Genomic DNA, 16,154 nt, shown 5'->3' with positions numbered 1-16,154 from the left:
GTTCATGTTTCCTGAGGACTCTCTGGACAAAATATTCTGCCCTTCTCCACGTGTGAGCCTGCAGTACACAGATAATACCATACTCTGCTGACTTTGCTTGGCACTAAATTGACTGGGCAAAGAAACCATCTTGGGTCAGCTTAACAGGGAATTAGTGTGGTGGATGAGCAAACAGATTGCAGTTACCCTTTATCATCTCAACTCCATATTTTTTCTACAAAGTGTATCCATGCACAAGCTTGGTAAAAGCTGTGTGTTCTTCCCCACCCCTTCCCCAAATTAATTTGGTTCATTGTTTTATCAAGATAAAAATGCTAAGCTTATACCAATTGATACAAAAAAGCTTATCAGGCATGTACAGAAATGGATCAGCTTCTGTGAAGTGTGAGGTTCTCTGTGAACGAACAGTTTGTAATGAACAATTTACCTGTGAGATTTCACCCTTGTCTGTTAGTGGAAAATCTGAGAGTTGCTTGTTATTTCTTCAGAGGAAGTTATTTTTCAGTATTAATCTTTTAGAACACTTTTAATGAGTAGCAACTGGATTTAGTAGGTTACTTTTCCTTTGGTATCTTTTATTTGATCAGTGTTGCTTGATCGTGACTAGTTCTCTAAGTCTACCACTGCTGGAAAGAGGATGAGCGGGCGCTTCTATATCTAAAATTGCTATTGCTATTTTTAATACGTAAAGACACAGCTTTGAACTATGCTTTCCTTGGGAGTCACTGTTAATAAAATCGCACTGACACACGTGCTATTGGAAAAAGAACACAGCCATTGGTTAAAATGGCATGGGGATCATTTAGAACTGAGGTGTGAATTTCTTTACTGTGGGTTTTTTCTTATATTTTCACTCTGCTGTATGTCAGAAGTGGGGAATTGCAAATGAAGCTTGGGCCTGAAATGATTCTGTAGGCTCTGTCTTATTGTGCTGCCACTGGCTGTGGCCAGATCTTGGCTTATATGCTCAATGATATATTTTCTGCTGTCCTTACTGTACTCTGTTTATCTGTCTCTCTTATCACATTCTCCTCTGTCTTTATAAAATGTATAATATCTCAGAAGGCACTAACCAGTCAACCAGATGTAGTGATGAATGTGCTTGCTATTGGAAAACTGTGTCTCGTGCTCTGGAACGAAGTACCTTTTGCATTGAGTTGGAGTATATTCAGTTTAAACCTGTAGTAGAGAGAATGGGAAACGTATGTAATTATTTTGCCTAATTGCTTCTTGCAGTGTTGCAGATTTACAGTAAAATGCTTAGCTTTCCTTCCCCCCCCCCCCCCAAAGGAAACTATCCATCCTTTTGGAGAGAATAAAAGTAGGAAGTGCTGCTTGTGTGATATTTTGCAAATAAGGAAAGCTGAAAAATTTATTTTCTAGGGCAAGGGAATATAACACAATCTTTTGGAATAAGTGCAAAGGACAATCAGATTTAAATATATATGTAATATGTTTGTGCTTTGTATGTATGTATATGTAAATATATTTATAAAAATGTTTATGCAGGATTTTTGGCTAGTCACAAAAGTAATAACTGAATTGTCACTATCTCTCTACAGCAACTGTTAAGGACTGTGCAGCTGAAGTGCAAGAGTATGACAGTGATGGGCAGAATGCAGCTTTGGAAAGATGCTATCAAGCCCTAACATGGCAACCATATCAGACTTCTCAGTGGAACAGCTTATTTAACTCTAATTATGAAAAACTGTAAGCACTGATGTTTGCACTTGGAAAAAGTGGTTTCTTGGGGGATTTTTTGCTGGTATTGTAGTTCTATAGGAATAAATGATACATTTGGCATCCCTTGTTCTTACTGAAAATAAAACTGGAGAAGGAGGTATTGCAGGCATGATGGAATATGAATCTGCAGATGTATCAGATAAGCAGAGCTTTAAACACTGGTTGAAATTTGTGCCAGGCTTTCTGATTTGCCTTCAGGGATTTAGGGGCAAAAGAAAAATGAGTTTAACTTAAAATATCTGTTAATTTTTGTTTCTTTTGTCAAGCACATTGGGGCAAGTAATTACTGAGCATATGACACCTTTCCCTCTAATGGCCTAAAACATTAAAGAAAAATGGAAATAGAAGATACCTGTATTAATTCTGGGCTTATATAACCTAAGTCTTGATAACTATAGACATATATATATATATAACGTGCAACTGTTTAGTCAAAGATTTAGAGTTTTCCTGTATAAATCAGAACTGTAAATCATTTTTTTGCCACGTGATCTGGCAAAGGTCATTCCAAGTTCACTTTACATCCCTGGTTTTCTCCATTCTAGTATTTAGTGAATGATCCCTTTTAACAAAAGCCCTTCTACAGTGTCTGGTTTATTCCTCAGGACTGGTGCAAACAATTTGTCACTGTCTCCACAGGACTTAAATAGCATAGTAAATTTTAATTTTCCTCTAGCCCAACCTGGTAAAAGCACTCATGGGAGTTTGGAGTGTATCAGTGTCATTGCTGGACACTGACGTTCCCTGTTTGTGCACAGCGTGACAGGGGCAATACACATCTTACTGTGTCCCACACAACCCTTCTCCTAAGGTATTGACATGACTAGAGAGCAGACAGCTTAGTGTCCACACCTTCTACTCCTTGCGAGCTGGATGGGCCAAGAAACCTCCAGCTGTGTTTGTCATGTGAATTGTCACTCTAGATGGAAGTGGCTTCCAACTCCTGTTAGCTTTCAGTCAACGATTACAGGAGTGCTGTGAGCTGATAGTGGGAGATTGCTCTCCCGCCACTACCCAATTGTTGGTTGCCATACACTTAAAATTGAAGTTCCAGACTCACATTTCTTGGTGGCTTGTGTCAATAAAGACAATGTGATGCTGAGCATTAAAGCGTCCAAATACATGTACCGTTGCCATTACTGTGGAAGGGGATTGAGATATTTTTTGCAGAGGAAGTCAGTGTTACTTTTAAGTAAGGTCAATGTCAGTGCCTTTGCTCCAAGATGCACTGTAATTATGGCACAGTGCACAGATTTTCTGAGTAGTGATCCTGTATTCTGTTAGCCTCAAAAGAGTCATGTGTTTGTCACTGCTCAGTGTAGATGGATTAGTCCTGTACCTCAAAATCGCTGTGCCCTCTTTAAGGGCATTTCTCAGGTTAATTATTATTTTCCATTTTATTCATCCAGTATTTTAACCTTTTGATTATTTCATTTTCACAACAAAGTGCTGTTAGCTGAGGTAGATTCTTTAGAAAAGGTTACTCTACCATTAATTATGCCCTGCATTGTGTCTGCTTTGCACTTTCTTAGCCCCTTGCCCCATTACTGTTGTGATTGGTGGGACTCTGTTCCAAAGATGTTGTCTGAAGACTCAAATTCTGCATAGAAAGAGGAATTCGAAGTGTATTTCTAGTAGGGACGCTTGTGTGACAGGGCTATCCCTTGCTACCTAAAAGTTCTTCCAAGTTTTACTGTACTGCTTGGTAAGACGGACCATTCTTTGTGCGATCAGATCAAAATGTGTATTTGCTCTTAATTACTGTAAATGGCATACTCCGAAAATGATAAATGTGAAATTCCTCTTTGGGAGTCATTGTTCCAAACATTTCAACTTGCAGAAATGGAAATTTGTACTTTTGCTTCTCAATCTGCTTGTCTGCATGTAAGCAAATACTCTGAAATTGCTTTAAGAATATCAGCTAATGAACTTGCTTCACACCTAAATCTGAAAAATGACTCCTTTCCCTACTATGAAATACAGACATTTCCTACATAAATAAAAAGCATTACCAGTTGTAGGAAGAAACTGAAGTAGTTTTGCTTCTTTAATAATGATGATTTGAGGAGATGGTAGACACTTCATTATAATTTTAAATATGAATTAACATATGACTTAGTAGTTTTAAAGTAGTTACAAAGTAGGTTTTTTTTTATTCCCTGTCCCAGATAATCAGTGATTGTTTGAAAGGGGCCTTTTGTTCATAGTTTATAAAAAGATAATAAAGTCTGTACGTTTCTTGTAAAGTCTGTACATTTTGATTTTTCCAACTAATAATGTGCAAACAAATGGATGAGTTCTGAAAAGCCATCTTCAGTAATTGTGTTAATGAGAGATTCTCAGTAGCATCAGACAAGATCATCATTATCAAACTTTCATTAGCAAGAAAAGCCAATGCCCATATAAGAGAACCTTGCCATGTAGTCCTATTATTTCAGAATTGTCCATCACTTAAATCAGAGAACTGGAAACATTGTTGGGATGGTGCGTTCACTGGCTCTTTTAGAAAGATCTTTTGATACCTTTCCTTGTCTGCTCTGAATCATAAGGACAGAATACTCTTTCTCTTTGTGTGACAAGTTAGCCCTTTGAATAAATAGAATAGGATTTCCTTAGTTGGGGTAGGACGGGCAACATTGTAAAGGAGAGTTTTATAGTCATCTGGCCAGAGGGTCAGTATTGATAGCTTTTCCTCTAGCTTGAGTAAAGCCTTATTCGAATCCCAGCAGCTTCTGCAGAAGCACTTGGTGTGGGAATTTGGGAACAAACTAGGGAGTCTTGCTAGCTCATTAGCACGTTGTTGTCTGCAGCACTCATTCAGCTGTTTTTTATAGCAAAGTTATAATGAATGCTTGAATACACTACAAGGTTTGGTTGTGCTTTTAGGTGCACAGAGTTCCTTTATACCAGATTCGTAAGTGAGGATTATGTAAGCTTCTCCACTTCTGGTTTCCAAACATTTCATGTGTCAGACTAGAATTAGAGTACATTTTATATGCATTTTCATTTTTACACCTCTAAGAGGCTAAGAAGAAAATACTGGTAGAACTGGTGATTGTAAAGATGTATTTCGGCTCCCATTTTGTCAGTAAAAATGAGGTGAATTTTCAGACCACATAAAAAATAGGAACTCAAGATGTCACTCAAATATGCGTGTACTTAACGTTGCTATTCTTTCTTCTTGTTTTTGCAGACCTGCTGTAGGATATCACATTGTCACAGATAAAGGATTTAATTTTTCAACAACAGATGATGCCTTTGTGTGCCAAAAGAAGAATCATTTCCAAATCACAGTCCATATTAGAATCACTGGACATCCAAAATATGTCAAAACTCAGCTGGGGGGAAAACCAATAGAAAAGTTTTACTTGAAAGCTTTTGGAATAAAGGCAAGTATTTCTCCTCTTCGTGATTATTACTTTTAATAAGTTAGTATGTGATTATCCATAGAATGAGGTAAATAATTGAAATTAACTCTTTTCTTAGTCATTTTTGACCAAGAACTGACAAAAGAGAACTCTTTTAAGTTACTAGTGACTTCTGTAGGGAACTCTTTTGAGAAAAAAAAAGTGATGTTTTATGGATGCTTGTGCCGGTATATGCTGAAAGACATCATGTTTGCCTGTTTGCCATGGTTTCACTGACTTCCCTCTCTTTGGCTGAAATTTTGTTCCCTCTGTGGGCAGTGCAGGGGCGTCAGCTGGTGTGTAGGTGGCCAGTCTACCCATTGGTCAAAAATATGTGTTGAAAAAAACAATTAAAAAAGCAAAGAAAAAGAACCAAATCTGTTTTTCCTGAACAGTTCACATGTAGAAAACCAACAAAATTTCCCCATTTCTTCTTGCCAGGCTTTCCGTTTCTATTTTAAGAACCAAATTATTCCCAGCCAGTATGGGTCCACAAGCTTGCATATACAGAAGTAGTAAGAAATTTTAATCTTTCTGAAAGATTTTACCAGATTTTTTACTTACCACCAAAATGCAGTGATTTAAAAAAATCCATGTAGCTGTTTTACAAGACAGTTACTACCAGTTTTGCCTAATGCATTCTAATGCAGAAGAAATTAGTGACTATTACTGTCATCTGTTCCCATCTGAAGCAAAACGCTGCTTGGTACCATTCCAGAAAGGTACAGAAATTTACATTAAAATAACTTATAGAACTACCTTGCATAGGTTCAGTTCTCATGTTAAATATCTACATTTATACTTTGGGATAGAATGAGTCAGTAACAGTCTAGATTCAGAAAGCAATTTTACTTTTGCAAATTAATGCATGACTTTTCCTTTTTTTTTTTTAACTTTCAAATTACATCCACAGAAAGATTTGGGTCTTGACTAGCTGTCAGGCGTCAGTTGATCAGGAGTCAATTCCTGTGTTAATTTCTATGTAGTTCCATGAGAAATGAGAGAGATTTCACTGTTTCAGACACAATTTGACTATTAATTTCTATTTCAAATTTTGTGTGTTTGAAAATTTAATATTCTTGTCATTTTTAAAATTTCTTTTTTCTTTATAGGTGGAAGCTCCAAATCAAACAATTGCTATTGAACAGTCTCAGTCAGATCGAAGTAAAAAAACTTTCCATCCTGTTAAGTAAGAATTTTGAGAAAATTATTCCATTTTATTTCAATACGTGATTGGTCTGAAATGTGAAGTAGTTATTTCTTGGAAACTTATAGTAGCTCTAAGCCAGTTTTCTGATTGTTAACCAAATTCCATTCTGGGTACACACATAGCATCACAGTAGTAATATATACCTGGTCTCCCTTCATTAAGGAAAATTTTCAGCAGCTTTACAAATGTGTTAAGTATGCCTACCCAAAATATTTATATCCAGCTAGCAACACTGTTGTATGGTGTTTAGAGCTGTATGGCAGATGCATTTCCCATCTTAAAAAATGTCAGTAATATTCCTGTTCTACATGGGCATGAGATGTATTTGCAGTGCTTTTAAGGGGGAGTGCCTCTGCTAGAAATATACGTGCAGCTTCTCCCTGGAACTCTCTGCCATTCTTCTGCATCTTAACTCACTGGCAGAATCAATGTTTGTTCTTCTGGTATAAGTGTCTTCTGTTGGAGCTGTTCTGTTCTCTGTAAATCGTTAAATAAGCCTTGAAACAGAAAAAGATAAGGCAGTATCAAGTTTGACAGGACAGTGCTGGGATAAAGGCTGCAATATATAGTCTGCAAAAATGAACTTTGAGCTTGGGAGAAGAGCTCGATTTTCACTAAATTAACCTCTATCATGGCATTTTTTTTCCTTTTGCATCCTGACGAATAGATTCTGGGCATGTATGAATTGTTTCATGGGTGACTGTTCCGTGGACTGTGGTTTTCTCCATGCAAACTCTTTATTCACATTATTTATCACTTACAGGAGCAGTGCCACTATGTATCTGAGACATAGGTGTATATTTTATACTTCCAGACATACAAATTAGGTGCAGGTGAAAAAAAGGACAGGCAGTAAAATTTATTTATTTTAATGTGGAAATTCAGATCCAATAATAAGCGACGTTAACCCTGGCAAGCAACAAATACCCATCATATGGAACACAGACAGTTCTATTATGTTCAAGACTGTGTACAAACAGGCCAAGAAACACAAGACTCCTATTACTAAGAACAGTTTCCCACTGCTGGTGCTTTATCCTGTTTATCTCCTTGACATAGTCACTGTGTTTTTAATGCATTTTTATAAACCAGGGTTACTGCATTTTTACTGGGGTTCCTCTGTTTTTTTCATTTGTCAGTTTTTCTCAGAACTGTTTTAATGAGTTTGAGGAAATCTGGCTTAAGCCAGGTAGATCTCCAAATTCTTATTTCCCTGATCTTTTTCCCATTTCTATTTTAGAGTTGATCTGCCAGGGGACCAGATAACTAAAGTAACACTGGGAAGGTTGCATTTCAGTGAAACAACAGCAAATAATATGAGAAAAAAGGGGAAACCTAATCCTGACCAGAGGTATTGCTGTAGCTAATTGGCCTGTGTGTGTGAAGTGGAAAAGAGAAAGTCTACTTTAGAATGGAGTTGATGTTTGTGAAAAATCTCAGCGTTGCCAAATCTGTGATTTTATTTCAAATTCTGTGATACTTGGTATGTGCTTAAAGGCCTCTCTTCTAGAGTCACAGAATGATATGAGAATAAAAGAAAATATCTCATCCTCATGGTTAGAGATCGTTTCAGGAAATCATAGCCAGAATGATGGCTGACGAAATCAGGAAGCCAAAAAACCAAATAATGATCATTTTCTCCTGGGGAAGGAAGGGTCTTCATCTTTGAGTCTTCATTACTTAAATTTGTCAAAATTACTGTAATCTTTGTTCATTTTCAGTGATTGTGGGGATTGAAATAGCATATTACTTGACAGTGAAGGAAATAATTTTTCTTTCATATTGTATTTAAAACATTTTTTTTTTTCTGTGAGAAGACATTACTTCAATTATTGTCTTGATTAAATCGATTTCAAATTAGATACTTCATGCTGGTAGTTGGACTGTATGCTGTCTCTCAGGACCAATTCTACCTACTGTCTGCAAATGTCTCTGAAAAGATCATTGTGAGGGTAGGTAGAAACTTACATTGCTTTCATGTGAGAAGTATTTACTGTTTTGATATTCACAGGAGACTATGGGGGGGTGATTCTTGGGCACAAAAATTACCACTGACTCAAAAATATTGAGGGAAAAAAAATTACAGTTGCATATTGTATGAATATGTTGTTATCTTTTAATTATCAGGATTTTAAAACGTTAAAAGTAGAGCTATAGAAGAATTTAAAAAGAAAGCTTGTTGTGAATTCCAATACAAAATATGTTGATTTTTCCAGATTGTTTTGTCTTTGAGGTGAAACAATTTCCTGCACTTGCCAAGAATTTGGTAAATGCTTTCATTGGCTAGGTGCTTCATTTTCAAAGGAGGATGAGAAGGAAAAAAATGCAAGGAAAGAAGGTCAAGCAGCTGTAGGAAGATTAAGACCCATAGCTGCCCCTTTCCAGTGTGTTTCAAGAGTGTCCCAGCTCTTAACTTGGTGGTTGTAATATAGGTTTCAAAATAGAAAAAGGAAGAATTGGTCTCTCTTCCTCATGACCATTACTTTTCAGTCCCCTGATCCGCATAGTTTTCTTTTTAGTACTCAGCTTTAGCCTACAGTTAGAGTTAGACTTGGAAGAGAGAAAAAACCCAGAGCTGTATCGTAACAGGAGCTATGGAGGGTTAGGGTTAGGAGAGAAAGCACAGAGCCCCAGCACGAGTGGGGTTGCAAGGGGGCTGCCAAGGAAAGGTGAGGGCTGCCAAAAGCTTTCAGTCCTGGCCTTTTTTTCATGTGACCAGTAGCTGGTGGTTAACATTTGAACTGGGCATAGTCTAGGGTTATGATTATTTCTACAGTGAAGATTTTGTTTAGGGTTTAGAAAGATAGGAAATGCATAGGTGCCATGTGGTGGGGCTGCAAAGGATGGTGAGGGCCTCCGGAAGACTGCTGTCCAGTGAACTTTTTTGTGGGGGCCAATCAAGGAGCTTCTTCTTGTTTGCATGGAGTCTTTCTAGTCTTTGGCTTATGGTGAGGAATAGGCTTAGCATTTTGTTTTAGAGTCAAATAAGACCAAGAGCTCTAGTGTAATAAGTGGGGCTGGTAAGGGGCTCCTAAATAAAGGTGAGGGCTGTCAACAGCTTTTAGTCCTGGCATCATTTTTTATAGGCCATTGCTTGGGTCCTTTTTGGCGGCACATTGTCTGCCTAGGCTTATGATTACAGCCTGGTTTAGCATTAGGGTTTGGAGAGAGCAAAAGTGCAAATCTCCAGTATGTGTGGTGTTGCACAGGGGCTGCCAAAGGAAGATGAGGGCTTTCAGATGATTTCAGTCCTGGCTCCTTTTTCGTCTGGGCCATAACTTTGTGTCCTCTTGTGCCATAAACCCTCTTCCTGCAGTTACAGTTAGGTTTTTGGAGGGCAATATGGCCGAGAGCTCCTTTCTGGGTAGAGATGCGAAAGGGCTTTGAAAGCAATGTTTGCAGTTCAGTAGTTTTCTGCCCTGCTGAGAAGTTTTATCATCCTGGCCGTTGCTGTGGGTTCTTTTATTTCAGGACACTGAAGCATTGTGTTTGTATCATTCCTGCATATTTAGTTCTTTTCCTTTTTTGTCCATTATTTTCACAATACTGCTTTCGTCTGAATTTCTCTTTCTGCATCTAGCAGTGTTACAAATATAATCTCTTTACTAATTTGGGAAAGCCGTTGAATTTTCACATTTGACTCATCCTTGGGATTATTGTTACCTTATAAAATATATATTTTTATGTAAGATTTAGAAATTTACATTTTTCTACCATTTTTAATGGTAGATTCTTTTGAATTTCAATGAAAAGAGCTCCTTCGATGTGTGAGACAGTTTTTTAATTGGAATCCAGGGAATGAGATTTTGCAAACCTGGCTACTATTCCAGACAAAGAAAAAAGAAGGCAGAAAAGCAGAAGGATCAAGAGGCCGTGATTTGAAGTGGTGAAAATATCAACAGGGAAGCTGGAAAGAAAAAAACAGTCATTTTCCAGATGTCTGACAGGGCTTCAGTGGCAGGGTACAGCGAGCCAAGCCACTGGCTACCTTAAAGTGGCAAAGCTGTGCAAATGCACTGCGAGAGAAAGCAACTCATGTTCTGGCCCTTTATACACTCAAACATAACATAACAAAACTACCAGCTGAGTAGTGGTTATCAGGCGTATCAGATCATGCTCTAATTGTGACAAACAGTGGTAAGTGCAGAGCACTGTGCCTTGTAGATGGCAAAGCCTTGTGAAAGCCTGGCTTCTTTAAATGAGTGCGAACTTTTTATCGTGATCATACTTTTGTTCAGACTCAAATGTTAAAGCCTGAATTCAAAGTTTAAAAAAAAAATTAACAAAATTAATTATCGAGATGAAATGCCTTTTCTAATTATACACTCTGTTGTTTTATTGGTGTTCTTTGAAAGACCCTGTTTCCTTGACATGAAGTTTCTAATATGAGTTAATTTAGAACGTTACAGAGGATTTTATGAACCACATGTGTTTAATCTCTGCCTTGTTTGCTCTTTTCTGATTTCCAGCCTCAGCTAAAATTTGCTGGTAAATAAAGAATGTTTATGTGGCATAATGTTAAAGTTAAAATTTGGAAAGCTTTGGACATTGACAATTTAGCTTAAGGTGATAATAAAGTAGAATTCAAGGGAAAAAGCAATGAGGCCAATGCTGTGTGAGCAGAAACACTTAGAAGTGACTCTACTGCTTTTTTCTGTTGGTGTGTTAGAAAAGCTCTTGAATACAATTTAGATATTAAAGATTTGGCATTTCATTTTCCCTGAATTTCTAATGGAATAAGCAATAGTACATCCATGCTATACTATATCTTTAAACATAATTTTTTCTTCCAGGCATCTAACCCAGGGCAGTTTGAGAATGACAGTGATGTACTGTGGCAGCGAGGACATGTTCCGGAGACAATAGTCTATCATGGTCGAGTAGGAATTAACACAGATGCACCAGACGAAGCACTGGTTGTCTGTGGAAATGCAAAAGTTATGGGCAGAGTCATGCATCCATCTGACAGCCGAGCAAAACAGAATATCCGGGAGGTGAGGGCTGTGGAGTATTTAGGGCATTTATGTTTGCACCACAGCACATGTGTGGATCATTGTTCTGACACGTGAAGCAGCTTCTTTATCCTGGATGTGCTGAAATGCTGGCCTAAAGAAACCAGATGTACCACTCTGCTCTGTAGAGCCATCACCTATGGAATTTGGAAGAGGCTGTCTGTAGAAGCTGGGGGTATCTGTGTAAATGGGAGTTGTCAGACTGAAGGGTAACTGGCAATACAAATACAAATAGCACTCTGCTAATGGGGAATGGGAAGATTGTCCATATTTTTCGATGTGAAGATTGGCCAAGTAGCCGTCTCAGCCTTGTGGCTATCTCAGTGATGTCCTAGATGCCATGACATTCTTAGTGTTTCAACATGTGAATCTTAGTATTTGTCCAACTAGGTCGATACGAATGAGCAGTTGAGAAGAATAACACAAATGAGGCTGGTGGAGTATGACTACAAGCCTGAATTTGCATCTGTTATGGGCATAAAAAATACCCATGAAACAGGTACTCAGTCAGCTCTGTTCCCATTTTTTATTAACTTCCACTGTTGTTCATTGTGCCATAGTGCCTTTTAACACCCCGCTATTTCATCCTCATTTCTCAGGATACTACAATTGCACACTTTGCTGTGTATCTCTTGTGATATAAAAATGCCAAAATTAAGTATTTCTGGTAATTTTCCAACTTCTGTTTAAATTTTTAAAGGTAGGAGGTTATTTTTCCAGAGGTTTAATGAGAATGAAGTACATGATCAAAACCAATTTTGTTCTTGTTGCAGAGAAATGGGAATTCTAAAGGTTTCTGTTTGTTGTCTGTGGAATGGAAAAAAAAAAAGTGAAATCCTGGATTTTCCTGCCACAGAGAAATTCTAGATCATGTTTGGCCCTACCTGTAGCTTTTAGGATGGTCAACTCAAAGCACACAACCATGGTCAACAGTATGCCACTGTGTTTCCTGACTTTGGTTTATGTTATCTTGTGAACAGGAATAATAGCCCAGGAAGTGAAGGAGCTTTTACCTCAAGCTGTTAGAGAAGTTGGAGATGTTGCTTGTAATGATGGAGAAAAAATAGAAAACTTCCTCATGGTTGACAAGGTATGGTCTTGGGAGAGAAAGCGGAGGTGTGTATTTAAACTATTCCTTTCGTATATGGAGCTATAAACACACATTATGCTTTATACAAAGCTGTAGGCCTCCACATGTATTTACAAAAATAGTGTTTGGCAAATCATTGAGAAAAACTGAACCACCAGGTGTTAGTAAATGGCTGAATCCTTTAATGACAGAAAGTATTTACATTAAAATCTCATTACAATAATAAATAAACATAGAATAAAAGAGAAAAGGAAAAAAACTAACTTTGCTGAATAAAGGTGGATAGCGATTTCATAGTATTGGTCCAACAAGTGGGACTCCAAAACATTCTTTTGTATTTAAGTGTTTAAGTTAATTAAGTGTTCCAGAAGTGAATTAAGCAATGGTGGCATTGTATTTGTTAAATAAAAACTTCCTTACTCTAGTCCTAGTGTAATCACTTCATACCAAATACAAATGCTAGCTCTGTGTGCTCTGTGGGAAGGTTTTTTTGGCCATCTGAAATCCTTATTATAGCTTCAAAATCATACACTATAAAATGTTTATGGCGCACAAAGTAATTACCATGCTCATAGGTTGGAAACAATGCCTTAGTCTATTGTCCTGTGCTTTCTTCCCCTCCTTTTCCTGTAGAAATAGGACTGCAAGGGACTGTCAGTCACAGAGTCCAGTCACACGTGACTAAAGACAGCACTTGTCCAGAACATTGCTCAGAGCGGCCTCTCTGTTGTGCGCTGGTTCACTGCAGGTCAAGGACCACTTCCCAGCTTTCTCCTGCTTACAGCTGATAATGGGAAGAGGGAGGTTTTACAGATTGGTAACCTTGTCTTGTCTGGACGACGTCATGAACACAATCCTGTATTCATTATAATCATGCATTCTTTCATTATTCTATAGAAAACACAAGTTTACACCACCAAACTTGGAAAAAATATCTATAAAAATATTGCATTTCACTTGTCGTCTTTTGATAGGCTACAAATAAGTTAAATTCATAGGTTAAATCTGCTAGGCTGTATTCCATATAAAGGAAGCATGAATTAGACACCCTGAATAAAGCTGTGGAAAGCGCACTTTCTAGAGATATGGTTGAAAACAAGAGTTTTAGAAAATTTGCTGTATTTGGTCAGGGTTCCAGCTGGTAGCTGATTTCTAGATGCTCATAGAAGAGCAGCGGTGTTAGATAGTGACACTAGGTTCAGTTTGCCCTTTAGCCCTTCCTGTTACATTGTGTGACAGCTGCAGCATCATTTGCATTTTTGAGCCCTCACAAAACTGCTTTGGGGTAGTCTTTTTCTGACAAAACTTTTAGGTTGGACAATTGAACTTTTGATTTATATCTCTCTCTGCTGAAATATCACACAAAATACCATGTGTAACAGTGCCTCACAGCACTGCTGTTTGGGCCCATAGTGTTCCCTTTCTCCTCTGTAGCTTGGGTCTCTGGACAATGCTTGCCAGGATGTCTTCCAGGGATGTGACCTAGCAAACGGAGAAAGCCTACTGCACCCTGCAGGGTGAGATTCTGCCATGGATGTGGCCCAAGCAGGAATGAGTTGTTACAGCAATGACTTATTCGCTGCTTAGCATTTTTTTGTCTGCTTGGCTAGGTCTGGGATCACTTCACAAACACTTTGAAGTCGTTTTAATACAGTTAGGTAAATCTGTGCTTTCTCCTCTTTCTCCTAACACCTGTGGCAGAGCATGTGAATGTCAATTCTGTGACCTTTGGCGTGACAGGGGCAGGAGAGATCTCTGTCTAACAATTTAAGATGTGTATTGAATTCAGAGATTTGGAACGTCTGATGTCTAGGTGGAACATCTGTTTTAAATGTCTGGAGCTCCCAACTCCAGAATAGCTCAGCACCTTAAGTAGTAAATGGACAGTGCTTCATACCTTTGCTTTCAGTTAGGCAGGTGATGAGGCCTTGAACTTTGTTATCTCACATTCCAAGTTTAGTTCCAGATAAGCAGGATATTGGCTGGTTTGGTTGTGTCTCTCTGTCAGTTACCTGTTTAGAGCTGTCGAACTCTGTAAAATTAATTGATTGCATTATACATTTGAACCAGGCTCTGCTGCTTTCTAGAGAAATGTCTCAACTGTCTGGAAATTTGCTATTTTGGGACAAGAATCTTTCTTCTCTTCTCAATTGCACTGTGCTCACTACTTTGTCATCAGTGAGGCAGTAAAACTCTAATCAGTCCTTTTTTCTCAAAGAAAGTATTCCTTCATTTTGCCAGATGAGCCATTTTCTCAGCTAGTTGAAGTCACCTAGAAGAGATTCATGCGTGATTTGAAGATAATGGAAAGGGCAGCTGCTACATATCATTGATAGGAGGACAAGTGACCGTATAAATGATTTCACAGTTCTAGGCACAGGAGGTTATTTTGAAGTCACTTTTTAGTTAAACAGGTTGTTAGTCTCCTGGCAGTAGAGAAGGTTGCAACTTACCACTGATATCTATGCTCTGGTTCTGTTTATACAAAATACTGTGGTTTTGTGGAATGCAGTCACCTTTAAAAGAAAGGTGTGCGTGGCATTTACAACATGAAAGGCAAAACTCTGCGCATGACTTGACTAGGCTGGAACACTTAGCAACATTAACTGCAGTAATAGCTTCATCCAACGTTTAATGGCATCTGTCTGGTTGTACATTAGTATGAGAAAGCCGTTCTTTCAAACACAGCAAAGAAAGTATGCTGTTACCATGCTTCTGCAGTGGATCAGTAACCATTTTTGGTTCAGAAATGGATAAAATACTTACTACCTGGATGGTTGTACTGAGGGCTTCTCCAGCAGCAGATTGATACCTAGATGATAAGCAGGGGGTAGAAGAATAGAAGACTTTTCCTGGGTAAAATATTCAGAAGGAGTAAATGGAGGGTGTCTGAACTGTGTTAGCTGTGGAGTTGATCACGGTATTAGAGCTTATAGGACCCCTGTAAGAGGCTGGAGAGGTTGACAGGGAGAACAAAATATTATGCCATCATAGCTTGACCTCTGGTTTGGATCTTTCCCTGTCTCGCTGATTCCTGTGTGATTCACATTATGTGTACAACATGGATAGAACTCTGGCTTGTCTGAGCCAGGTTAGTCAATCCTGTAGGTAGATGGTTGGATGTACATTTTGCTAAGGGATTCTGAAATCTATGTTCAGCTGCAGCACTACAGATCAAATAGTAGATGCCTGTTGTGACAGTGTTAAGGTTTAAAATTCAACACAGTATGAAGGTGAAATATAGTTCAAATTCTTGGTCTACAAAGCCCTTTAGCTTCTTCAAATTTTTCTGCAAGTCCTCATTTTCAATTTACTGCAAATTGAACATAAGCAATTTTTACAACCTAGCAAAAGGGTTTTATAGTCATAAGTGTGTCCCATTTACAGTGAGGTAACTTGTGTTTGTTTGCATTTTAAATATTCAATGTATCCTTACATAGGTGAATTCTGTACTCACTACTGCTTGTTACATCTGATTGATGAATATACTGTATTCACTTTTGTCATTGTTTTGCTTCTCAGGATCAGATCTTTATGGAGAATGTTGGTGCTGTAAAGCAGCTTTGTAAACTAACGAACAATCTTGAAGTCAGAATAGAAGAATTGGAACAGTGGAATAGGAAACTGGCCAGGCTGAAACGGATGAGCAGTTTAAAGTCAACAGTCAGCGAAGAGAGCAAAGTCAGGTACCT

At 38.1% G+C, this 16,154-nt stretch overlaps 1 protein-coding gene across 1 annotated transcript in view; it reads left to right on the top strand.

The window, feature by feature from the left end:
- Positions 1-16,154, top strand: part of MYRFL (myelin regulatory factor like) — a 46,153-nt gene that overhangs the window by 14,895 nt on the left and 15,104 nt on the right. Inside the window, exons 6-14 of the mRNA XM_050907550.1 lie at positions 1,563-1,710; positions 4,937-5,132; positions 6,263-6,339; positions 7,601-7,711; positions 8,222-8,312; positions 11,154-11,354; positions 11,763-11,871; positions 12,353-12,462; positions 15,985-16,148. Coding sequence (XP_050763507.1) covers positions 1,563-1,710; positions 4,937-5,132; positions 6,263-6,339; positions 7,601-7,711; positions 8,222-8,312; positions 11,154-11,354; positions 11,763-11,871; positions 12,353-12,462; positions 15,985-16,148 — 1,207 coding nt within the window. The remainder of the gene's footprint in view (positions 1-1,562; positions 1,711-4,936; positions 5,133-6,262; positions 6,340-7,600; positions 7,712-8,221; positions 8,313-11,153; positions 11,355-11,762; positions 11,872-12,352; positions 12,463-15,984; positions 16,149-16,154) is intronic.

This window comes from Gymnogyps californianus, chromosome 1, assembly GCF_018139145.2.
Source record: "Gymnogyps californianus isolate 813 chromosome 1, ASM1813914v2, whole genome shotgun sequence".
Classification (NCBI taxonomy): Eukaryota; Metazoa; Chordata; class Aves; order Accipitriformes; family Cathartidae; genus Gymnogyps; species Gymnogyps californianus.
Note: the sequence above shows the minus strand (reverse complement) of the source record. Positions and strands in the feature narration are given on the sequence as shown.